Here is a 26428-nt window from a genome sequence, read left to right on the forward strand (position 1 = left end):
CTTGCTTCTAGTGCTGACAATCCACGTTAAATAATAACTCTTAAGTGGTCACAAAGTAATTGTAAGGTTACCCAATTTAGTATTCACTTTCAGGTCTTTGTGAAATCATATCCAGGGACATCTTGGTCATTTTCATTATGAAGCCTAATTATTATGTGAAGATTTTTTTGCTTTTGTCTTAGCCTCCTTGGGTGAACTCCAAGTAGTCTGTGATGGCTGGAGCACAGCTGCTGTCGATGTAGAAGAGCAGAAACTGAGCTGAGAAGGTAGAGAGGGACTTCTCCGTGAGAGCTCATTTAAAAGAGTCAGCATGTTATCTTTGAAGCAACAAGGGAGTAACTTGCTAACATTCTCTTTAAGAAATGTAAATCCTGGGGACACACAGTAGATGGATTATAAGGACACCCATTAGAATCACCTGCAGGGCTGATTAAAACAAAGTGTTTCCCAAAGCCGCAGGTGTGTCTTCTGGTCTGGAGGCTATACTTTGAGAACCACTAGTTTCAGGAACATGGGTTTATTGGGTTGACTGCTAAATGGTGGAGATGTAGATACTAAAGAACATGCATCCGGAAAGGAACAGTAGAAATGGAGAGGAGGCAGGTGACTAGGTGATCAGCTACTAAGGTATATCTGACTGATTAAATATCTAAGGTGTCCCTCAATTTTACTGATTGAGTGATTACATAATGTTGATGCCATTAACCAAAATAGAGACTCTAGGAGGTGTGGGAGGTATTTCTGTTGTTGTTGTTGTTTGTTTGTTGTTGTTTATTGGAGACACTGAGGTTAAAGTGTCTGTGGAGAAAACCAAAAAGTAAGTATGAGGATTTGGAACTGAACAAACCCTTGTGTGAGTGCAAAGCACATTAACATTGTGCTCACAAAATGTAAGCCATGCACTTCTGGACACAGTCTTCTTAACCCAAAGTCAAATACAGTTTGTTTTATTATAAATGTCATCAAAATTCAGAGCAGCTGAGAAATATTACTTTGTAATAAAAAAATGCTTAGTATTTTAAAAAGAGTATCAAAAAAGCATTTATGTTACATAGAAATCAGTAAAGGAACACAAACACAATTCCATTTTGGTAAACTTAGACAATAAGAATATTAATCAATTAAACTATCAATGTTTTTCTAAACCTGAGTCAACACATAATCTTTTGATATTGAGCATTTCTAAACCTGAGTCAACACATAATCTTTTGATAATGGTTCTGGTTGGTGTAAGAAAAAGAAATGCAATGTTTTTTTTTTTTAATTTTACTTTCTAATAAAAAGGATGGATACTAAAAGCAAAAAGGGAAAAAAAGTAAAAATAGGATGTTCTCAATTATTTCAGTGGTTGCTGCTACATTTAAAACTTTGTGGGTTTTTTTTTTGTTTATATATTTTACATTAGAAAGTGACCATGAATTTTAGAGAAGAAATACTTACATACGTAGTATTTATTAGATTTTCTTATATTCTCATATAACTCATTTAATATAGTTGTAAAATCAAAAGATCAGCTCTTATGCTCTGAGGTTCTTACACAGGCACACATAATTACTTAGGCAAGAGAGAGAACATGGGCATGAAGAAACAGGAACCAGGTCAAAGCCAAATGGATGCACACACAAAAAAAGTAGTTAGATTGGGATTCCTGGAAACATAAGCAGAAAACTGAAAAACAAACAAACAAAGAAAACAACCACAAAAACAAACACACACACACACACACACACACACACACATACAAACACACACACACAACAGAGAGCCTGAGAAACTCACATTCTGGCTAATACCCCAGATTAATGGCAGTAGACTTTGAAAGGGGTGTTGCCTACAAACGATGGGAGGAAGAGAAAGGTGAGCGCCCGATGTTGGTGGCTTAGATGAATCAAAAGAAATAAAGACTTCTTAGCCAGGGAAGTCAAACCACCAGGAGAATTTAGGAATGGCCCAGTAAAGAGTAAAAGAAAGAGAGTAGGAAAACGTGGAAGAAAACATTGCCCTTCAATATAAAGAGATCAAAGTAAGGAAATGAAGTCTATTGGAATCGTATTGACAATGAAAATTGCGAAATAATAATCTTTTCTCAGGCGATGCTAGTTGAATTCTTATCACATAATTGCCACATAATTTATTGTCATTTAATTTCCATCTCTTAAAAAGTGATCTTGTCCTTTTGTTGTTTTACTTCACGATCTTTCTACAAATCAAGGAGTAAGTACTCTTTGTTGAGGTAAAGCTATTCGCACTTCAAAATCCTTATGACATTTCAACTCAGAGGGCTAAGAGTATAATTGTGAGAGGCACACATAAGTTTAGGTTGGCTGTTCTTGTAGGTAGGGGTAAGCTAAGGCAGTAATTATATCCCACAAGGAAAATAAATTCTTATCAGCTCTTTAATGACATTGAAAATAAACAAATAGAAAACAAACAAAAACAGCAATTAAACAAAACCAGATAATAGCCTCTTCAAAGTAAAGAGACCTAAAATATCTTAAACTGACATTCACTCCGGAGTGGGAAACTGTTTCCCAGGCCATGGCGCTGGTGTTCTTCCTCCTGACTATGTTGCCCATCTCTTTATAAGAAGGAGACATGCCATAACTTGGCTTAAATACTACCAGGCCCTAGAACCCGTTGTGGTTAGTTGCTAAAACCTAAAGGTGAATAATGCTGAGAATGAAGTACCATACTATATTTCATTAGGAACCTTCATTTTGGTAGTTGTCGCTTGATTTGATCAATTAATCATACAAATACGGCAGAAACAAAATCTGCAATACCTAAGAAAAAAGAAATTATTAATAGGAGTCTATTTGTTCTTTGTATGCCTTGTAAATAGCAAATTAAAACAATGTTCATTTGGGTTCAGAAAAAGTTAGCAATTACTAAGAAAATAATTTAACAGTTATAGCTGTCAGTATAAACATGGCAATTTAAAAGCAGATATTGGAAGATATAACTAATATTTTTGTTTTAAGAAACTATAAAAACACATACACAAAAACACATAAAATGACTTACTAACTGAATAGGTAAAGGTATGTGAACTCTTTACTACATATATATAGTTTAGAGATGATATAATAATTTACAGAAATATTTTAAATAAAATTTGAAAATTCAAACTTTTAAGATTTGAACTTTAATTAGCAAAAATTCAATAAATCACGTGTACTATGCTTTCTTAGCACACAAGAACACAAATCTCAATATTGTGGTGAAAGCAATAAATAGCTCATTCAAGACTGGATTTCATTGTAAATAGCTATATTTTTGAAATCTCTCGGGGCCATGAAATGCTATTTATCTTAAACCATTGTTCTTAAAGAGTCATGTTATCACCAAATACTTTCACCATTGTTCTTAAGAGTAATGTGATCACCAAATACTTTCAGGAAGAATTTGGACTCTGTGTAATTACTAACTAGTCATGCCTTTGGAGAATCAAACTGGGAAACAGAGAAGAAATTATTCCAACTCATCCTCAGTAGAGCTGGGGGCCAGGGAAAAGGTGGTCGTGGGGAATGCAGAGTCATAATCGAGGCAACTATGAACTAATGTCTGAATTATGTTCTTGTAACTCTCCTGCCAGAGCTTTTTTTAATGTATATTTTTATTGATTTCAGAGAGGAAGAGAGAGGGAAACATCAATGAGAGAGAATCATTGACTGGCCGCTTCTTGCACACCCTGCACTGGGGATGGAGCCTGCCACCCAAGCAAGTGCCCTAACCAGGAATCAAGCATACCTCCTGGTTCTTAGGTCGAAACTCAACCACTGAGCCAGGCTTTGAAAACTGCCACCTGTTAGCCCAGACCCAGGCATCATAGTTAGAAATAATTTATGTTTAGTTTCAAAGGTTCAATGAATGGCAGGAGTAATTTATCTGGATGTTCTAGCAATGTAAAAGCCCCAAATGATGGTATAAGGTGGGGCCTTGATTGGGTTGCTAGCACTTTGGCTTAAAGATTTCTATGATGTTTGTTCTCTTCAATAAGTAATTGATGTAAATATTGTACTGGGGTGATAAAACAGGCCATTTATGAATTCTCATAAATTCTACTTCATGGAACCATTAGGTAGTACTCACTAATTGAGTCAAAACATAAACTCCAAAATCTTCTATAACTCTCCTTTATCAGTCTCACAGTTTATAGTGTTCTACAATTTTTTAAAGAAGTTATTTGTATGCTAGAAATAATTATAGTGAGAAAAGTAAACTATTGCTCTCATATGCAATATAGTTTCATTCTAACTTGATTCAGAAAATATGTTGATTTTCCAGATCAAAAATTGTAGAATAGAGGTTTGGATATAAGTTTTAGAATACAGTTTAAAGTACTAACCTAGCTATTTTAATTTGGTTTATGGTTAACACACACAAAAAAACTGTTGTTCTATAAAAGAGCACATTTGATATTTGCTTAAGCTTCTCCATTCATGGGTGCTATATTAGAATTTTGCAGGTAAAGAGGAGAATATTAAATCAGAAACAATCCTAATACTTTTTTCATACATTTCATAAATTTTTATCCAAAGAAAAAGTGATTCTTGACAATCTTTGTGCAAGTATTATTAATGCAAAAATTAAGAAAAACTTATACAGTTATAACAAGTAAAATTGGAACTAGGGGACTTTTTAGAGAACTTCAGCCTCCTAAGTTGAGTATTTTTTTTTTTTTAAATATACTTTACTGATTTTTTTACAGAGAGGAAGGGAGAGAGACAGAGAGTCAGAAACATCGATGAGAGAGAAACACTAGGGATGTGGCCGTAACCCAGGTACATGCCCTTGACCGGAATCGAACCCGGGACCCTTTAGTCCGCAGGCCAGCGCTCTTTCCACTGAGCCAAACCAGTTTCGGCTAAGTTGAGTATTTTTAAATCCAAAAGCCTCTGGATTTTGAAGTAGTTAACTTTGGTAAATTATTAGTTTATCTTATTATGTTTTGCTTATTATATTTGTTTTTACTACAGTCTTTCTTCCTTTTTAAAGCATGAATATGTGCAATAGTGTCTCTTCTTTAAAAAACTATTCTATTTTTATCAATTATAAAGTGATGTGAGTATGTTGGAAACATACTATGGATTGGACAGGTTTATAATTTTAATATATTCAGAATATCTTCCTTGACACTTAGCCTGGAGCATTAAACACAAATTCATGACTCACCGCAAATATTACTTCCCATTTTCACATGGGCATAGCCATCCACTCCCCATGAACTTCCCCATGAGTTCCGTACAATCCAATATGGAGTAGTTCCTACAAAACAAAAATTGGCAACAAACCCCGAAAAACTCATATTTGCGTGAATGCATGTTTACTTTAAGTTTATTTCTTGATCAGTGTTAGTAGCTTTAACAAAATGATTAAAACTGTAATAGAATGCTAACTTAAGTTAGCTAAGTAAACTTGAGCTGTACTGAATGTCACACTCCAATTATTAGAAAAATATGTTTGAATTCATTTCACTTAATACGGAACTTGCACAGAATGAAAACACGCACACATTTCCAGGGCATTAGAAACAGGGAAGAATAATTGTTAGATATGTATGATAAAACAATAGGCACTTCTATTTTCCCAACAATTATCCTAAATACTTCAGATGGAAAATGCACATTATTTAAATCAGTAATTATCATCATTCTAACAAGTTATCCACCAAAATTGATAAGGAGGAACACAGTGGGGTTATTTATACCCAGAAGTCTACTGAAAAGTAGTAATGGTCTTAGGAGGACTTAGATATACGACTACATTTTAACTTTTTATATGGTTAAGGTGATTTGTCAATCACCTTAAATTGGAAAGCAATCAATCAAGTCTTATCAGCACTTACCTGTTTTATCAAACCCAGTTATGATAATAGCATGATTTGCTTCTCCACTAGAGCAGTGATGCTGTATTATCCCTCCGAGATAATCTTGCCAGCTCACTGCATCTACTATCCCTACCAAAGGACCAAAGGTAAGGAGTGCTTTTGCCATTTCATCTTCTTGGTCACTACCAAAAGAGAAAATATTTGGTTAAGGAGTTTAGTTTTTAAGGTAAGAATATTTTTTTAAAACGATCTCTTTAATCTTTGTATGGATACACATAGGTTTGGTTGCAATTACAGAAGACTTAAACAATGGAGGCGACAAGAAGTCTGGGAGACTGGTAGTCCAGGGCTGCAATAGATATCAAGAAACCAGGCTCTTCTTATGCTATTATTCTGCCATGTGAGTTGTCCATTCCCAAGTTCAATTAATGGTCCAAGATGGCTTCAGGAGCTCCAGCCATTTAACATATATTCCAGTCAGCAGGGAGTAGAAAGGAGAGGTGCTGCATTCCTGTTGAGATTTCCCAGAAGTAACACACACATTCTGCATATATCTGAAAGGATCTCATTGGCTAGAATTTAGTCATATGGCTAAGTCTAGCTTCAAGGAAGATGATAGAGTTTTGCAATTGGCTGGCACAGCGTCCAGCTATCACACAGGCACTTTTTAAATAAGGAAGGTGGGAAAACTATATTCCTCATCGTGGCAGATGCTGGGGAAGAATTTCCCACATCTTCTGGTCCTTACACTGGGCTTCCAACAAGGAAACCCTGCAACTCTTTATCCGAGGCCTTTCTCTCTCAAAAAGCCCATGGCCACTTAGACCCCAGCCATACCCTCAACTAATAAATCTTAGGAGGTGATGAAAATCAACTTGCATTGGCTAACTCTGAGATTCATTTTACCTTGGCCCCAAGAGTTCCTCAGTAAGATTAAGTTCCAGCATACCCTCAGTACTAATTTGCTTAATAAAGAAACCCCGTTTTCCCCTGTTCTATCTCATCTCCCTATTCCTCTACCAATGGTTCCCAGAGTCACTTCCTACAAATCTGTTCCTTAGACATTCATGCCTCAATTCCATTCTTTCAGTCGTTCAGGCCAAAAAGTTTGTAGTCATCCTTGACTCTCCTACTTATCTCCTATATAAAATTCCTCAATATTTCCAATCCTGTGGGCTTTAATTTCTGTGAGTGGAATTACCCTATGATCTCTCATGTCCAAGCCTGTTTTTCTAAAACTCTGCTCTAAATTTATTAGCGAGTAACCTTTCTGACCTCATCTCCCACTAGTCTACTCCATTTTCTCTTCACTACAGTCACTGCTCTTTAAAAATGCCAGACATATTCTGTCTCAGGGCCTTTGCACTTACAGTTCCTTCTGCTTGGAATAGTAGTTCCTCGGATATCTACTGGCTAAGTTCCCACACTCCTTCAGGTCTTTACTCAAATGGCATGTTCTCAGGGAGCCCGCCCTAGTCACCCTTTATAAAACTGTGTGCTCCTCTCCCCTCACCCTGATGTCTCCTCTTCCTCCCAACTGTTTTATTTTGTCCTCTTTAGAAATTATTACATCTAACATACCATACATATTTTCATTTGTTTTGTTTGTTGCCTGTCTCTATCACTAAAATATAGTCCCAAGGAAGGGTTTCTGTCTGTTTTGTTCACTGTCGGACCCCATAGCCTAAAACAGTGTTCAATAGCAATTTGAGTGAGTGAATGAAGAAATCAACGAAAGGTCTTGCCCAGTCTATCACAGTTAGCTTAGCGTTGTACTATTAGAGAGTTTAATGTTCAGTGTAAACACAGAGATTCTTCAGGGGATCTCTTCCTTTTTAATCAAAAGGTTGGATAAATCCTGTGTCAGGCCAATTGCAGTGACCTTTGCATTCTCTTTCTCTCACTCTCCAACCCAGGCTATTGCCTCTTGTTCTTTTGTTTCTCCCTAACTTTCTCCATTAGCTACCCATGACAAGGGATTCCCTGAATCTTTTTCTAGTGACATTTTGAACATCTGATTCCTTCTTGCACACACACTTCACTTATACTCTCAAGGAACTGAGAGCTCACAGAGGCACACTTTCTCATTTTAGAAACTGCGTTACCTTTGCCACAAAGGAGATGCTGACGCTGCACTCGGTGACCCTGCACCTTTTATTATAGACCCAGCACAGCCTGCCATCTGTGGAATTGAAACTTTCTGCTATATGGTTCCCGGAGTCCCCTGAGAGCCCTGTTGTGGACAAGAGCTCTGCTGACAACCCGCCAAGCCTCTGACACGCATATGTTGTTTACAGGGGTTCCATTTGCTTCCAGGGTCTAATTTCACCCTTGATTCCCTGCATATCCCATGGGCAGACACTATCTGGATGAAGAGATTCTTTTATATTCAGTACCAGGAACTTAGAGGTCAGTCTATCATCTCATCTGAATTTAATGTAATTTCTCTGCGTTCTGTTTCAAAAGACTGTGCAAAGCCCAGCCGGTTTGGCGTAGTGGGTGAGTGTCGACCTCTGAACCAGGAGGTCAGGGTTCAATTCCTGGTCAGGGCATGTGCCCAACTGTGGGCTCAATCCCCAGTATGGGGGCATGTAGGAAGCACCAATCAATGATTCTCTAGCATCATTGATGTTTCTATATCTTTCTCCCTCTCCCTTCCTCTCTGAAATCAATAAAAATATATTTTTTTAAAAAGAAAGACTGTGCAAAGCTCCCTCAATATTTTAAACAATAAATAAATAAAGCCAGATTTTGGTTGAGTCTTTGTCCTTATCATCTCTGATCACTTATCTTGCATTATATTAAATGGCCACAATGGTTCTCTCACTGGCGTTGAGAGCATTTTTTAATGATTGTTTCCTTAAACCTGTCCAAAGTCAACATGCCCTTCAAGTTTTGACACAAATCCTCTTCCTCAGCCTATCCTTATCTACCCCCCCCAACCCCCCTGTGCTTATACAGGGTGTGCTACCCAATCGACCTCCAGTAATATAGTCCTAGTTTGTAATGCAAAGTTTCAGTTTATGCTTTTAGTATACTGATGCCTTGAAAATGCAAGGAACACAGAGAGTGTTCCAAAACGCTTCTTGGTAAGCAGACTGCTTGATATTAGCTGGAACATCTATACAAGGCAATTTTCCACTGATTCAACAGGAGGATTGAAATATACTAATGGTAATTATGACACCTAAATTTGGTAAGAGGAAGGTGGTAAATATAAATTATACCTGTCATTGGATTTAAATGTGTTAATTTAAGCTAATTTCTATAGTAATGACACTTTGAAACCTAAGGAGATCATGTTTAAAGAACAACATCCATAGCGCTCCATGGTGACTGACAGTCTCTCTAGTAAAACGTAGGTATGAAAACAATTATGAACATGCAGTGAAGCCTTCAATCAAGTTATTAATTCCAAATAGTCAATATATCATAAATTAGGACATAGGGAGAAAGCTCGGAATAAGACGTTTACCTGAAATCATGTGCAGAATAACCTTTGATTGAAAATCCAGAATGTGAATCAGAAAAGTAATGGCACAGGCCGTTCTGTTCTTTAAATGGGTATTCTGAATCTCTCACCAGTTTTACTTGCGTCTAAAAGAAAACAATCACCCAAAGGGTTCTCTGTCAAGCAGTTGTTTTAAATAGAACTTGGTGCAATGTGTCATAATAGGATTAAACTTGGCCACACCTTCATCATGTGGGTATTCTTTGGGTAATAATAAGCTCTTAAATTCAATCTTTAGGTGTTGTTATGGATATCCTAGGTAATTAGAGTCATTAGCTTCCATTCTCTTTATTCTTATTATTCCTAGATCTTCCTTCCTTGGACTGCTATCAATCCAATAATAATAAAGCCTTGTCATCTTTCTCATCCTATATAATAAAGAGCTAATATGCTAATTAGACCAAACAGCAGAAGGACCTTCCAGACGACCTTCCGGGCGAAGCTGGGGCTGCGAGGTCCGAGCCCTTTTGCATGAATTTTGTGCATCGGGCCTCTAGTGAGGTTATAATAGGGCAACTGGTTCTATGTTAGTAAGTCTTTGAGACTCGCTCAGCACAATGGTTTATGCACAGGCAATGGCCAGGTCAAACTTTTTTTTTTCGATCCACTTCTCTCTGTGCCTTTCACTTGGCCTATGTCACTTAGTTTATAATTGTTTATACATAGTCCTCCTTTTCTGAATGTTGGGCTTATGAAAGGGAGAAGACAGGCAACTCATTGTCGCCCATAACATAGAAGAGTTTTTGGCATTCATTAACTCAAATCTAGCAAATGATTAAGGGAAGGATGTTTGAGTTTGGGAAACTCTAGCTTGACAGCCTTTTAGAAAGTATAAAAGCACCTCCACTGGCTGGTTTCACACAACTGATGCTGGATCTAGGACAAGGTCAGAGAGTATCCTAAGAATACTGAGGGATACTGACACTGAGGCATGGTGGGTAGGATGCCTAATGGGAAGCAGAGGACCTCAGGTGCAATTCTGGCTCAGCTACTGATTTGGCAATATAATCTCACATCTTCATCTATATACAGTTACCAAATTAGCTGTCCCTTTGTCCCTTTTAACCTTACTATTCACAAATTCTATGGAAATGGGTAATCATATGCTCATATGCTCTCCTTTCTGGGTCACTATGTGACACGTATCTGCAAAAACAAAACAAAACAAAAAAACCCACCAAAAACACATTTACCTATTAAGAAATGTTCAGAAATAAACATAAATAATTTTTGGAAAACAGATCTCAGGTAAGATTTTCTAACCTTTGATCTTGATGGTTGACTTGCCTAGAAGCAATTCATTTTTAAATCCGATTAATTCAAGCTTTGGTTATCTAAATTTCTAAAAACATTATTAAGTAAACGAGAATCAATTGTCTGAATTCGGAGCACACATTAAGCAAAAGAGAAAACAAAGCGTTTCAAAGGCTGAGAAACTAGTCACCTTATTTAGCCAGTTCAAAGCATTAAAAGTAGACCCTCCACTGCAGCCGTAATTATTATATGAGCAATCAATGACCTGCTGCACACTTAGGTCTTCCAAAGGCTTCCCTTTTATCGCATATGCTGATTCCACTGCACCTACCACACTGAAGGCCCAGCATCCTCCACACTGTTTAAAAAAGAGAAACAACATAGTATTTATTATCAAACAATGTTCAAACCAAGTTTACCAACATTTTTCAATATCACAAGTTATCAAATCAGGTGGGCAGGTATCTAGAGGTCTACAAAAATATAAATGCTCATCCTCTTTTCCAATTTGAAAAAAAGAAAAGAAAACCAAAATTCTCTTTTAAGCATCAAAACCCAATGATTAGTTACAAGTAAATTGGTAGTATCATTATTATAAATTAGACAATGCAAGATGAAACCAAATTTTAGAGAATGAGAAAACAAACTGATATTTTAAAAGATAAGTCAGTTCATTAAATAGATGATGTCTGTTTCTAAGAAGCATACCAATTCATATCCCATTCTCCAATCCCTTTTGTTTCTCCCCAGATAGTATGCTTCTGTGTCATCCACCATCTTTGCCCCAAGGGAGGTGATAAGTTGAGGTGGGGTGAAGATGTACATCAATGTATGTCTTATATGTTATACTCATTATTTGATGGACACAGGAGCTGAATGAGTTACATTTCAGGCTATCAATATGCCAGCATATGTCAATTATAAATGCACATGAAATGTTCTAATGATAGAAACCCATGTTAGCCATTCCTCATTCAAATGTTGGCTGGCAATCTTTCCGATTCTGGATCTATTTACGTGCTTTTATTGGACAAACTAGAACAAAAGAATAAAAGGTTGTCCCAAAAGAAAGGAAGGAGAAAGAGCAAATAGTATCAAGGATCATACACAAGATAGATCCATGAGAATGAGATTTGGAATTGGGTGGAAATATCCTAATCACAGGGCCATGTGCTGTAGAGTTAGGCAAAGAAAGAAAGAAAAACTGGCTGTCTTTGTGGAGTGAAGTTTTAAGCAACTGCATGGCTTTAAGTGGCCATAATTATGTCCATATCTCTAGTGCCTAAGGCATAGTAAAATATTCACTAAGGGCTACCTCAGAATCTTCACCCATTGATAAATGTGGAGACAGGTTGCTGACATCATACCTATAGCTAGCTTTAGTTAACCTGCCTTTGGCTTCCCCTGGAGGGCAGTGCCTGCTCAAAGATATCTCTCTAGTATGCTCCTTTAATTAAAGAATCCTAATGAAAAGTTCCCCTTTAATACAATGCAGACACTCCTGGGAGGATTAGATGTCAGGCTATTTCGCACCTGATTATGAATCCAGTAACAAAGCAAATGCTTTGTTGTGGCCCACATCAAATATTTTTGCAGCCCAGCCAATATAACGGTATGTAAGAAACATTTGAATAAAAATTTTGTAACTTAATTTTTACAATATCCTGTTATACATAATGATTATTATTTTTAAAATATATTTTATTGATTTTTTTTTACAGAGAGGAAGGGAGAGGGATAGAGAGTTAGAAACATCCATGAGAGAGAAACATCAATCAGCTGCCTCCTGCACGACCCCTACTGGGCATGTGACAGCAACCAAGGTACATGCCCTTGACCAAAATCGAAACTGGGACCCTTCAGTTCGCAGGCCGACGCTCTATTCGCTGAGCCAAACCCGTTAGGGCCTGTTATACATTATTATTAATAACAAAATACAATGTTTGCTAATGACTAATTACTATAATTGTGTTGCATTCATTTCCCTTACATGCCTTACGCACAGGGGCGCCATTTCTCTCCACTAATACTGGCAGTGAATATTTTAGCAGCTGATTGCCACATCATTAGTTCTTGGACTGACTTGTTTGGTGTGCACAACAGGGATATCTCACTTTCGGAGAACAAGAAAAATAGATTTATTTGCATTATGCTTATTCATTTTGCAGTTATTCAGTATCTGGTAAGTTAATTTTCAAGAAAAAAATGTTAACTTTTATTAAAATGCTCTATTATTTTATGTTAACAATTACTCATTTATTTCAGCCCTTTGTATTAAGCATGTCTCTATCAAAATACACTTACGTTTCTATGAAAATTGAAGCTTTTGTGTGTTTTTTAGCGGTCCACATAAACTTAAACCTTACTTATGTGGTCCGTGTTAATCTTTGAATTTGACATGCTTGCCCTAAATAAATGGTGACTGGGAAACTGCAGGGTCCAGAATACTTGCCATACTGTCAGGTGGGTACTAGATTTATCGAGGTGAACGCTTCGTAAGTTATATAAATGTCTAATCACTATGTTGTACACCTGAAAGTAATATAATGTTATATGTCAACTGCGATTGGAAAAAATAACCAGGGGAGTTTGAATGACCCGTTGAGGTTTCCACTGCAGATAAATGGAGACTATAGCCATGTGGTTAGGTAACTGTCTTTCCTCAGTCTGCTGACAATCCCCGTGCTGCAAATTTACTGCCTTCTATCTTTTTTAAAGTGTGACACCTTTTTTAATGCTGTAGTCTAACCTAATTTCTCTTATAACACCTTTTGTTTTTACTGCAGGGGTTTGCCCTGGTAGTGATTTTTAGGAATGTATGTATATGTCACATTATAGCAAAATAGACTGCATTTCTAAGGGTCACAGATTGAAAGCGTATGAGCCTTTAGGGGACAGGGTTTTCCACTGGAGCTCAAGGGATGAGGTCTGAGACCCTAAGAGACCAGGCCACACTGTCGGTTAGTGTATATGGTATCGCGTTACTTTTTCAGTGTCATTTCTCATTTAGCAGTCAAGTTTACCTTCTCCAGCCCTCCATCTGCTGTTCTACAGAGGGTTTGGAAACTGACACAGCTACTGGGAAGCACCCTGAGCCAGTGTGCTGGTGGCAACGGTCGTTAGTGAGAGAACACACCAAGGAAGGCTTATCTCAGAGAAAAGTCGGGCTTTGACATCTGCCTCCCACTCCAACAGAGTCTCATCTTACTGCCATTTATTGAATGACTGGGGTGTGATTTTACCTAGAAGAATGATGGGTTCCATTACAAGTCTGATTAAACTTGACCTCAACAGTGATTCCCCATGCTCAGATGATTAAAAAAGAACAAAACCCGAGAACTTACCGCCTGCTGGTTTCTCACTTGTGTTACAACATGCTTATCTCTCCAGTCAAATCTTAATGGCAAAGACATGTTGGAGATGAGCATTGGCCCTTTCGGGGAGTAGTGGGGGAATCTGGAAGTTTTGCTTCTTAAATAAATAGCTGAGTAGAAATAGGAAATGAAAAGACAATATTAGATTATAGGAAGGGCCCCTTGGGGTTCTTTTTTGGAGGAACATTCCAAAAGAAATGCTCGCTTTGTAGGAGAGCCTGCCATTTATGATTTTTCTATGTGCTTTTCCATAACATGAAATGCAATCAACTGAAAGCTATAAGAGATAAGAATTCCTACAATAGGGCTGAAGGTGCCACAGAAAACTACCTGTTTGAAAGAACCAAGTCAATGTGCTCATTGTCCCTTACAGCAACATGGAAGTGTCTATAATATTTAGTTCTTAAGCAATAATTAGAAGAGTGACCATGAATTTATTTTTCTGTCAGCACCTGGTCCATGCTTGGTACCTAGTAAGTATTTAATAAATTATTAACTATTACTCAATGTTCTAGATTCACAATGTAACAATTCCTCAAAAATTAAGGAAAGAAGTTAAAATCAGGAAACCAATCAGCTAATGGCATTACTACACCATACCTTTAAATTCTTCAGGAAACAAATATGAAAACTGATTTATTCCATAGATGGCAGTGGAATTTTCACTAGGAAATAAGGACTTCAAGTATCGATGTCTATTAAGACTTTCCTAAAAGGAAAAAAAAAAGGTAATTTGTATCACCTATGTTAACTTTCCCAAGCAATTTGTGTATAACTAACTTGGAGATATTCTTCAGGTGTACAAGTAAGCTCTGACTTATTTGTGGCAGATCACAGTGAAAGGTTGTGAAAGATAATGAGATCATATTAATAAATGCTTTGTTTTAGAACTGCTATCTGATTTCAGGGACATTTTTGAGAGTGGGAAAGATATATCTTATCCATTTGTAATTTGTTCCCAATAAGCACGTAAAGAGCACTAAATATTTGTTTGTTTAACATAGCGGAAACAAGAAAATAAATTGCAAATAAATACTATGTACTAGTGGAAACAGTCACCAGTAGACACTCATGCAATGAAGCAATTAGGCATTTGGAAAGTGTGTATTTATCTCTGTATTTCCGAGCACTACGTAATGAAACATGGGGAAGGGAATGAGGAAATAATAAATAAACCTGATTCTATTTGAGCTTTATAGAATGCCTATCTCATTTAGGGCACAAAGCTTTGTGAGATGGAATCCTGGAAATGGTCCAGGCAGATTGGTTCGTTTGCCTGTCTGGAGTGAAAATATGACCATTACTTACAGATTTCTCAGCTTTTTGTGATAATCATGTTTTTTACATGAACATGCCTCAATTTCCTCATACTATCAGTTGTGTAGCACAAATAAAATATCCAAGGGACCACTCATTTTGTACATATCAAATTCTATTTCTTCTGTACTTTTTATGCACTTATCTGTTTATTGTGTGTCTACTTCTTAAACCCATAAGCAAAATGAGGACAAGGCCTATCTGGCATTTATCAATGTGCTCCCCACATGCCTGGTGCACAATATATGCTTAATCAGTATATGTTGCTGACTATATATATATATATATATATATATATATATATATATATATGCCTAATATGCAAATTGTCCCCACGGGAGTTCAACCAGGAGACCAGGAGTTCTATCACTCGCTATGATGTGCACTGCCCACTAGGGGGTGGCACGGAATGAAGGAAGGCCCCAGCCAGCAGCTGGGGAAGGAAGGCCCAGGCTGGCAGCCGGCTGCCAGAGAAGGCCCCAATCGGCCCTGATTGCCGGCCAGGCCTAGGGATCCTACCCATGCTTGGATTTTGTGCACCAGGCCTCTAGTAAATATATAAAGGACATTTCATATACATCAAGTCCTTAATAGCTTTAAGGCGTTTATTTTTAAGCAAATTATCTGTGGAAATATTCATAATCTTATTTCTTCCTTTCTGAGCATGCCTGGAAGAATTGCTAATCAATTAATAATAAACAGTCATTGAGATTTAGGCATTCAAAAATAATCCTGATGAATCAGAGCTTTGAATATCATTTGGAGAGGAGAGGTATCAATATAAAGAATAGAACTGGAATGCAAAGAAATTATATAGACATCAAGTAACCAATATAAGCCAGAGATGGCTACTGCCAAGTAATTCAGAGGATTCATTTTCTCTACAAGTCTTGATCGGCCAACCTTGTGAGCTGAAGTAACCAGAGAAGGCATTGAGAATGTGGGACTTTAAGAATACACAGAGCATATGGCAGCCAGGAGAATGGGCCTCGCAGACCTCCAACCATAGGGGATCTTCTGACACTGAATTGCCAGGAGGAGGCCCAGGAGGAACAAGGTTCCCACAGGCTGCACCTAGCCAATGACGGAGCAGTAAGACTGGCCTCTCTGGGGAACCATGGCACTCGGCTGAAAGCTGGTTTTTGATTGATGAGTTCCTTATGACCTCTCCTACCCTAGATAGCAGTCTAGGGCACTTCCCCAATCTTCCTTTCATCACAAGATGTGAGTTTATATTAAGCTCCGACTCCTCATCCTATTAGCAACCTGTCATGAAATCAGCATAGGAGAGGATCAATTAGCATATTTTTTTAACATAAGGAATGGAGGATGTAACAGTGATCAACTGTATAGTAAATATCTCCAAATATTTAAATATATAAAATATTAAAATGAAGGACTTGAACCTTAATTTCATTTATAAAAGAAAAGATGTAAAGGTTTGACCACTGCTGAAATCAGCAGAACTTGTTCAAACAGTAATGTCTTGCATAGGTAACAAGAAATCCTAGGAGGATGGTTCCGAAAGCGCAGTTCGTACGTGCTTCCAGTTTAGTTCACCTGGGTTGCCAGATGAGAGGGAGGTTGGGGAACCTGCTGAAAAAGGCAAAGGGATGAAGAAGTACAGACTTGCAGCTACAAAATAGTCATGAGGATGTAAATACAGTAAAGTACAGTATAGTTAATAATAGTCTAATAACAATATGGTGTTCAGGTGGGTGCAGGAATTATCGTGAGTTATATAAATGTCTAACCACTATGCTGTAGACCTGAAACTAATATAATATTGAATTTCAACTGTAATCAAACATAAAACATTTAGATAAAAATAAAAAAAAACACATCTAAGTTTTGTAGAATACACAGGAAACATATTAGCAGTTTTGAAAGGTGCAAAAGTTTGAACAACAAATGGATCACATACTAAAAATCTGGGAACTGATAAATCAAAACAGCCTTTCAACAGACATGATGAAAAATAATTATCTTTACAAGTTTTTTTCCCTTTGTTTTGACTGAATGTTTAATTGAATGAGTGACAATAAGACATACCAGGTTCCAGGGCCAAAAAACTTGAGGAAATTATGATTATCAAACTAGGAAAAACATGTCGTTTTGACATCAATCAATATTTTGTTTTAAAACTCTCTAATCAACCTTACCAGAGTTTTAATGCTGGGGCAAAACCTAAACCTATTGATGAAGCCTTTTCAAAATAATCTGAAAAAGAAATCAATGCTTTCCCATTCTCTACATCAGTCTCCACCAAGTCAGGTGAACTTTTAATAAGGTGGTGCACGAGTCTACGGAGCCCCGGTTCAGGAAAATCATACCTGGACAAGGTTCTCCCAGCTTGCCCAATGCAGGCACTTTAGCCAGCGGTTCTCAACCTGTGGGTCCTGACCCCTTTGGGGGTCGAATGACCCTTTCACAGGGGTCGCCTAAGACCATTGGAAAACCCATATATAATTACATATTGTGTTTGTGATTAATCACTAGCTTTAATTATGTTCAATGAAAATACATCCTGCATATCAGATATTTACATTACGACTCATAACAGTAGCAAAATTACAGTTATGAAGTAGCAACGCAAATAATTTTATGGTTGGGGGTCACCACAACATGAGGAACTTTATTAAAGGCTCGCGGCATTAGGAAGATTGAAAACCTCTGCTTTAGACAATTCTGATCCCAGAAGGAGTGACCAGCGCCCCCCTCCGGAAGAAGCTGGCAGGTTTCTAACGCCTGTGGTTCCTGTAACTGAAATGAGGCAGCTTGGGAGGCAGTGAGCACCGCCAGGGGGTTCTGCTAAAAGGGGAGCTTCTAAGAAAACTGCTTCGGACCTATCCACTGATCACTTGGGACGGATCATAGAAATCCTCGCGGCAACACTTTGGAAAATCAAATCTTTGAGTTAGCAAAGGCATGAGACAGGGCGAGAGCCAGACACGTGGGGGACACAGGGAGAAGTTGGGGGGTGTAACCCCAAGTCAGAAACTCCAGCGCATCCGGCAGGCGAGGGGGATCCCCAGGAATTTCCGCGCTCGGAGGCCCCAGCGCCCCAGCCCAGAGTCAGGACAGGAAAGGACGAGAAAGAAACAAACAGGGAGGCGCGCTCGGTACCCGGAAGGCGGCTGCCTGTTGCTCTTGGCTCCGCGGTCCCGTCCGGGTGAAGGTGGCACCGGGACCGGCTCCGTGGCCGCTGCCGTAGCACCAGCACCCGCACCAGCAGAGCAGCCAGAGCGCCCGCAGCTCCATGCCCGAGCCCAGGCCCCGGGCGCCACCGCCCGAGGGTTTCCTTTCGATTCCTCGGCTCCTCCCCCCAGGGCTTGGGGGGCGGGAGCAGCACAGCGGGGTGTGCGGTCAGGCCGACTGAAGGCGCTCCCCGAGTTCCAGGCTCTGTACCTGCGAGGCCGCTGAGCTGCCAGTTGTTGAGATTCGCCCTGCTTTTAGGGGGAAGAAGCAGAAGACCCTTGGCCACGTGCTTTCTGGCTTCATCTCCATCTGTTAGAAAAAAGCCTGGGAGTCCTTCTTCATACAGGGCATGGACATACAAACTGGGGTGACCTGCACGTCCAGAATGAAGTCCTTTACTTGTCTTCCTTTGATCTCAAATGGAAAGATTCAGGCAGTAGTTGACCTTAACTTGACCTTAATCCTTGCTGTTTCTGCAATGGTCCCTCATGCTCAGAAACTAACCCTGAAATGCTTTGCGAATTTACACGGAGATATTCACTCAGCAGATGTTTGTTTACCGTATGTTGCAAAGGATGTACGGTTGTGGAAATAGTGCCTAATTTCTTGATTTATTGTAGTGTAGCCATTTCGAAACTTTCAAAGTTTGTTTCTCCAGGTGCACAGAAAGATAGAGATAGTAACTCTTAAATTTGTGCTGAAATTTAAATAAAGCAACCCACATAAAACACACTGCATGATGCCTGGCACATTTTAAGTGCTCAGTGTTACCTATTTATATTATTTTTAAGGTACCCACCCCCATTTTATTGTTGTTACACTGCTTTCCACCAGCTCAGCTTAATTCTGAATATCCCATTTTCATGCTTTCTTCTTGTTTTTAATATATTTTTTAAACATTTTCTCTTCCTATGAACCCAGTCCTAGAGAATGGGCCACAGAAAGGACAAAAGTAATGTTCAAATCCGTTAACATCCCACCCGGCAGCAGTGCAGGCTGAGGATGCTCAGGTGGGAGGGGAGAGAACCCCCTTTGAAGAGACTAGGTGACTTCAAATGCCCATTGTCACAGGCCCTGGATGGCTCTTGAAACAGTCGCTCTGTTTCTCACATTTAAAGTGCACAAGGCACCTAAAACAATTACACAAGAATATTGAGTGTCAACTGCAGTTGAAACATAACAACTTTAAAAAGAAGTAATGTAAAAAATAGAGTGCACAGGAAATGCAAATTCTGCACAGGAAATGGTTCTGGAGTGAATCCTGGTTCTGCTTTTCTAACAAGCTCCCCGGGGCTGTGGCTGCTGCTGGTAGCACAGGCCACACACTGAGTGGCAAGCAGTGCACCACTCCCTGCTGCTGTTTCTCCACTTTTCCTCCTTCAGGGTGAACTGGGAAGAGGGCTGGGGTATCTACCTCAAAGGAATTCTATATTCCCTTCTGGTCATTGCGTCTCTGCGTATTTCCTCGAAAAGTATGTAGTCAGTTTAATATTGTTGGACCTCAGGACCAGCTGCATAATTAGCATACTCAGTGTAAAATGAAAATGGAGGCCTCTTCTTCATATATTATTAAGAATTTTAAGACAGGAGCAGTAGAGTGATAAACTAAGCGCTGGGTCTTTCTAAGCACAGGGTTCGGTGTGACTGCGCAGGCCACAGATCCATGAAGGTGGCTCTATTGGGCCTTTCTATGATAACCCTTTCTATACAAGGCTCCTGGAAGTCTTCAAAATTGATGTCATGACCCTCTCAAACTTTTTAGAACCATCATCTGATTTATGTCTTCAATGTTTACCTCGGTACAGTGAGTCAAGCTATTTTCTGATGCAAGATTGGTAATAAGAATAAAGTACATTTGTTCTGGGCATTAAAAGTAAAGACTTGGATGCTGTTTTACATGCACGTTTGAGGAGATATATTGCTCTTGGAATATATGGTGATAAAGATTTCTTTAGACAGTAAGTTCACAGATCCGTTCATGTCAACTTGGTAGACTTTTGCACCTAGCTATTACTTGTAAATCATTGAAGCTAATACCCTTACACACACACACACACACACACACACACACACACACAAACAAAGGTTTGCATTCAGATCACAGCTACTGTTTATTGACAACCTACTGAGTCAGAAAATTTAGTAACAGGCAGTCATCCTTACCCAAGCGTAAGTGGAACTGTAAAAAAGCCATGGAATGAAATTTACTTCCTAAGCTCACATCAACAAATACTTATTGACCACCTATTAAGTGTCAGGTATTGTTCTATGTAATGAGGATCCATTAGTGCGTGAATGATTAAAGAGACAAAATTTCCACCCTCATGGAACTGGCATCCAGTGAAAAGGATGCACAGAAAAATTAGCAGAAGTGTTATGAGGCAATACAATTTCATAAGAAGAATCAGGAGTGTGAAGGGTTGGGGTTGCAACTTCAGATCAGGTGTTACGGATAGACCTCACTGAGAAGGAGATATTTGAACAGAGACTTGAAGGAGGTGAGAGTGAAATAATCAGATATTTGGGGAAGAGAAACTAAGAGAGAAGGAACAATCAGTGCAAAGGCCTTGAGGTGAAAGCATGCCTGACATGTTCCAGAAATGTAAAAAGGAAGTCAGTGTGCATGAAGTGAAGAGAAAGAGGGAGAGAGTAGTAGATGGGATAAGTAAGAAGCACACAGATTATATGAGTCTTTGTAGGTTAACAGGGAATAAAAATTATTTATTACATAGTTTTTTAAAGTTTGAAAAGTTTTCTTTTTCTCTTGAAAAGTGGAGGTCACAAGTATCTGCTAATTTTCAGAACAAACACTATAAATTATATCTATATGGGAGGTGTAATTTTTTTCTTTAAGTTTGCAAAATATCACACTCCTGTATTAATCCTATATTAATAATGTATCGCCGCATCACAAATAACCCCAAACTCAGTAGCCACAAAATACTAACATTTAGTATCTCACACAGTTTTGGTGGGGCAGGTTGTAGCAACCTAGCCAGGTGGCTCTGGCCCAGCCTCTGTCACGAGGTTGCAGACAAGTTGCTGAAGTGGCTGCAGGCATTTGAAGGTATCTCAGGCTTGGACGGTTCGATTCCAAGCTCGCATGGCTGTTAGCAGGAGTCCTTGGTTCTTCTCAGGCTTTTGGACGAAGGCCTCACTCAGACCCTCCCCACCTGGATTCCCCAGAAACCTGCTGTGGGATGACAAGTGTCTTCCCCAGAGTGAGAGACCGGAGAAACTGACAGAATGGGCAAAGGGATGAATGAGAAGGAAGCAGGTTTTGTCTTCTACAACCTGTTCTTGAAAGTGACATAGCATCCCTTCCACTCTCGGTTGCACAGACCCACCCTGGTAAAATATGGGGGGTGGGGATGATGACATGGGGTGTGAATACCAGGAAGTAGGGCTCCTTGGGGGCCATCTGGGAAGCCAGCTACCACACACTCATCTTCGACTTGAGCCGCCCAGTAACAAACACGACCACTTTTTTTTTATAGGAAAATAATCCTGCACTTCATCCATTTTTGCAAATGCTTCTCAACTTCTGTGATCATCAAATCATTATCTGCTTTTGTTTCGATGCTGTCATGAGCCTTTGGGGTTTTCTCCCGTTTTGAATCATTCTACTTCATTTTGAATGGCTTTGCTATGGAGTTATTTGGTTGTGTGTGTGTTGTTGTTTTTTAACAATGATTACTTAGTAAATACTCATGTATTTATTATGACTTACCAGGCATTATGCTAAGCACTTTACAAATATTTCCTTTATTCAATTCTCACAACAGAAGCCTTGCAGTAAATAGTATTATCATTTTCATTGTATAGATGGGGAAACTAAGGCACAGAAAAGTTAACATACTCGTTCAAGGTTATGCATTCAGTCACTTATGGATCTAGTATTTGAACAGGTAGAATCTGCACTAATCTATGCTATGTCTCTCTCCAGTACTTCATCAGCATTTTTATGTGATTCATGGAATTCTGTACTTTAAGATATGCATTATTAATAAACTATCAATGAGCACTCTAATTGCATAAGATATTGTAAACTTCAAATAATCAGCTGAAGATTATCAAATAATTTGAAACAAACCGAGAATGATGCTAGTGCTAAGGTAAGGAAAATGTTTGAGTGGATATCAATGTTATGAGATCAGTTCTTTCGTGATTGTTTTCATGATATGAGGAGTTATTCTTCCCTGCACCATCTCCTGACTGCAGGGTTGCAGGTAATAAATACACTGATAAGAAGGAACCTCATCCATTACCTCTAATCCTCACAGCAAACCTGCAAGGTAGGAATTATTATCCTCACTTTCCAAGTGAGGAAACTGACTCATATAGCGGTTAAGGAATTTAATGAAGATCCTACGCAGTAAGTGGCCATGGAGAGATGTAAATTGAGCTGTCAGACTTCAGAGAGCATGCATGCTTTTTGAGCTATGCCAGGCTGCCCTCAGTTACTCCAAGACATGTGCTGTGGTTGTTTTTTATTATTACTTTTATTTCATGTTGGTCTTTCTTATTGATGTGCCATTTGTACTCCACTAAGCACTTTCCATGTTCTTATATAACTTACAGGAAGGCTTGACATTTGGTAATATCCTTGAGTATTACCTCTGCATTGAATAGGTTGTTTTTTTTTCTTTCCTTTTTAATTTCTCTCCCTGTTATGGGAAGAGATCTTATACCTCCAGGCAATGAATTGGCTACTACCTGGATTGAAAGATTTGATGATCTTTGGTCCTAGATTGTTTCCTGAACATTTTACTAATGCCCCCCCCCCTTTGGGTATTGTTGTGGATCGGGTTCACAGAGTCATTGCAATTGTCCTTAACCTCTTGCATTGACAACATTTCATGGGGACGACATAAATCCTGGATATAAAAATGTGTTGCATACATTTCTAGGTCTGAGACTTTCAAATTTCCTTTCTGGCCCAAGAGAAGAGATGCTGTCTGAACTGCTACCACTAATGGGCAGGCTTTGTCAGGCTTTAAAAATAGCCCATTCCAGCTTCTCAGCTGGAGGGGAAAGACTGTAACAGAGGCTGCCAAAAAGGCAGGAGAACAAAGGAGAAAGGGGTACTCCCCTGGCTTACTTCTCACGAGGAGGGAAACGACCATTGCATTTGAAACCCACATAATCTCATCAACAAACATCACCCCTTCCTCCAAATTAAATAAAATCTAAAAAATAAAAACTTTTTAGAAAAGCCATACTGTATGCCTTCTGACTCCAAACAGTTAATAGAACAAAATGTCCTTGGAAACACCTAAAACCATGCGTGGTTTCTATGGAAACCTCAATCCATCTCTATTCTGCTGACATTTGAATAAATGTGAACAGAGGCACACTTTAGCTCTGCTGCCTTAGAGCACTGTGGACACAGAGCTAATGGGTTTATCTGGCACAGAACCATTATTAACTACTCTTAGCAAAATAGTGTCGGTTGTCTCCCCATAGACACAGACTATTCCATTGTCCTCAGTATTTCGGAAAAAATCTGGGATTAGTAGATAAAAACAACACAAGTTACATGACAATACTATTTCACAGGAGCTTAAAAGGCCCCTTCTCTCTCATGTAATAATTTTAAATAGCATACATTTGAATGACCTGAGAAAATAATCCTCGTCCCCTTTATTCGGGCTGCATCATTAATCTGAATGTACATTCTGTTTCTAATAACTCTCCATTCCCCTTTAGTTAGATGGAGCCTGCAAGAATTCTATACCTCTTGACTTCTGTTGCCTGTGCACAAATCACATCATCCCGAGATTATATGTAAGAAAAAAGGAAGACTCTCAGGGAGAGGGCAAGCACAGAGAAAAAACACTCTTTAGGTGGAATTTGTATGAATGAGGGTGACTAGCTTGTCCATAAATCTTACATTTCACAATCCTAGAAAACTGTCACCCAGGCAGCGTGTGAAAAAGGTAGCTGCTTGCGCCCAACCAGAGAAGCAGTTTCCTGCAGAATGATTTTGTTTCATGCTTTGAATGATGACTTGATGGGTATGATTTTTAATTCAGTGCCACTTAAAAAAATAATAAGCTTTAGTTTTTAGAGCAGTTTTAGGTTTGGGACAAAATTGGGCAAAAAGTACAGACACCTACACAACCTCCCCCACTATCAACTCCCTCACCAGAGTGATGTAGTTGTTACTGATGAATCACATTGACATATCATTATTTCAAAGTCCATGGTTTAGTTTAGGTTTTATTGCTGAGCGTATTACAGATTTCCTGCACCTCCCCGTTTTGCCCCCCTCCACCCAACTGCTATCCCACCCCAGGCCTTCATGTATCTTTTGTCTGTGTCCATGGGCTATGGATGGATGCTTATAAATTCTGTGGTTAATCTCTTCTAGCCCTCCTTCCCTTCACTCTGAGATTTGTAAGTCTGTTTCATGCTTCAGTGACTGTGGTCTTATCATGTCCGTCAGTTTATTTTGTTCGTAAGATTCCACATATAAGTGAGATCATGTGATATTTGTCTTTCTCTGACTGGCTTATTTTGCTTAGCATTATATTCTCCAGCTCCATCCATGCTATCACAAAGGGTAAGAGATCCTTCTTTTTTTTAATAGCTGTATAGTATTCCATTGTGCAAATGTACCACAGATTTTTATTATTATTTAATTCTTTATTGTTTAAAGTATTACATATGTCTCCTCCCCCCCCCCATTGCCCTCTCCCTTGTTGTTCCCCCTCCCCCAGCACATGCCCTCACCCTTCTAATGTCTGTGTCCATGGGTTATGCTTATATGCATGCATACATGTCCTTTAGTTAATCTTTCATTCCCCTCTTCCTCTGCCTTCCCTCTGAGGTTGGATAGTCTGTTCTATGCTTCTATGTCTTTGAATCCACTTTATATTCCACAAATGAGTGAGATCATGTGATATTTATCTTTCTCCAACTGGCTTATTTCACTTAGCATAATGCTCTCCCGGTCCATCTGTGCTGTTGTAAATGGTAAGAGTCCCTTCCTTTTTACAGCAGGGTAGTATTCCATTTGTGTCTAGATGTACCACAGTTTTTTAATCCACTCATCTGCTGATGGGCACATGAACATAGGGGTGCATATATCCTTTCTGATTGGTGTTTCTGGTTTCTTGGGATATATTACTAGAAGTGTAATTACTGGGTCAAATGGGAGTTCCATTTTTAATTTTTTGAGGAACCTCCATACTGTTCTCCACAGTGGTTACCAGTCTGCATTCCCACCAGCAGTGCACGAGGGTTCCTTTTTCTCCGCATCCTCGCCAACACTTGTCGTTTGTTGATGATAGCCACTCTGACAGGTGTGAGATGGTACCTCATTGCCATTTTGATTTGCATCTCTTGGATGATTAATGACTTTGAGCATGATTTCATATGTCTGTTGGCCAACTGTATGTCCTCTTTGGAGAATTGTCTTTTCAGGTCCTTTGCCCATTTTTTTACCCGGATTGTTTATCTTCCTCTTGTTATTTGTATATTTTGGAAGTTAACCCCTTATCAGATGCATCATTGGCGAATATCCTTAATCTTTCCTCCTACCCCTAGACCCCTGGCAATCACCAATCTTTTTAATGTCTCCATAGTTTTGTCTTTTCCAGAATGTCATGTAATTGAAATCATACAGTATCTACTAGCCTTTTTACTTAGTACTATGCATTTAACTTTCCTCTATGTCTGTTCATGGTTTGATAGTTCATTTCCTTTTAGTGCTGGATAATAATCCCTTATCTGGATGTTCCACAGTTTACTTATCCACTCACTGAAGGACATTTTGACCACATCCAAATGATGGCAATTATGAATAAAGCTAGTATAAACATTCGTGTACAGGTTTTGTGTAAACATAAGTTTTCAGTTCCATTTGAGTAAATACCAAGGAGTGCAGTTGCCGCATCATATGGTAAGAATATATTTAATTTTGTAAGAAATTGTCAGTCT

At 38.8% G+C, this 26428-nt stretch overlaps 1 protein-coding gene across 3 annotated transcripts; it reads right to left on the reverse strand.

The window, feature by feature from the left end:
* Positions 1 to 175: 175 nt before the first annotated feature.
* On the reverse strand, positions 176 to 18607 carry CTSO (cathepsin O). 3 transcript variants are annotated; one of them, XM_081092343.1, is made up of 8 exons: positions 18413 to 18607; positions 14570 to 14678; positions 13940 to 14079; positions 10786 to 10953; positions 9306 to 9427; positions 5849 to 6012; positions 5176 to 5268; positions 176 to 798 (listed from the first exon to the last, which is right to left on the reverse strand). In XM_081092343.1, the coding sequence occupies exons 1-8, from the start codon at positions 18545 to 18547 to the stop codon at positions 683 to 685; spliced, it is 1047 nt and encodes a 348-aa protein (XP_080948469.1). In that variant the 5' UTR covers positions 18548 to 18607; the 3' UTR covers positions 176 to 682. The 3 variants fall into 3 exon arrangements, with proteins under 3 accessions (XP_080948469.1, XP_080948471.1, XP_080948470.1); XM_081092345.1 differs by lacking the exon at positions 176 to 798 and adding an exon at positions 939 to 2783 and having other exon boundaries at positions 10861 to 10953; XM_081092344.1 differs by lacking the exon at positions 176 to 798 and adding an exon at positions 939 to 2783.
* Between the last annotated feature and the right edge of the window lie 7821 nt (positions 18608 to 26428).

Source organism: Myotis nattereri, assembly GCF_964212035.1.
Source record: "Myotis nattereri genome assembly, chromosome: 5".
In the NCBI taxonomy this organism is placed as follows: domain Eukaryota; kingdom Metazoa; phylum Chordata; class Mammalia; order Chiroptera; family Vespertilionidae; genus Myotis; species Myotis nattereri.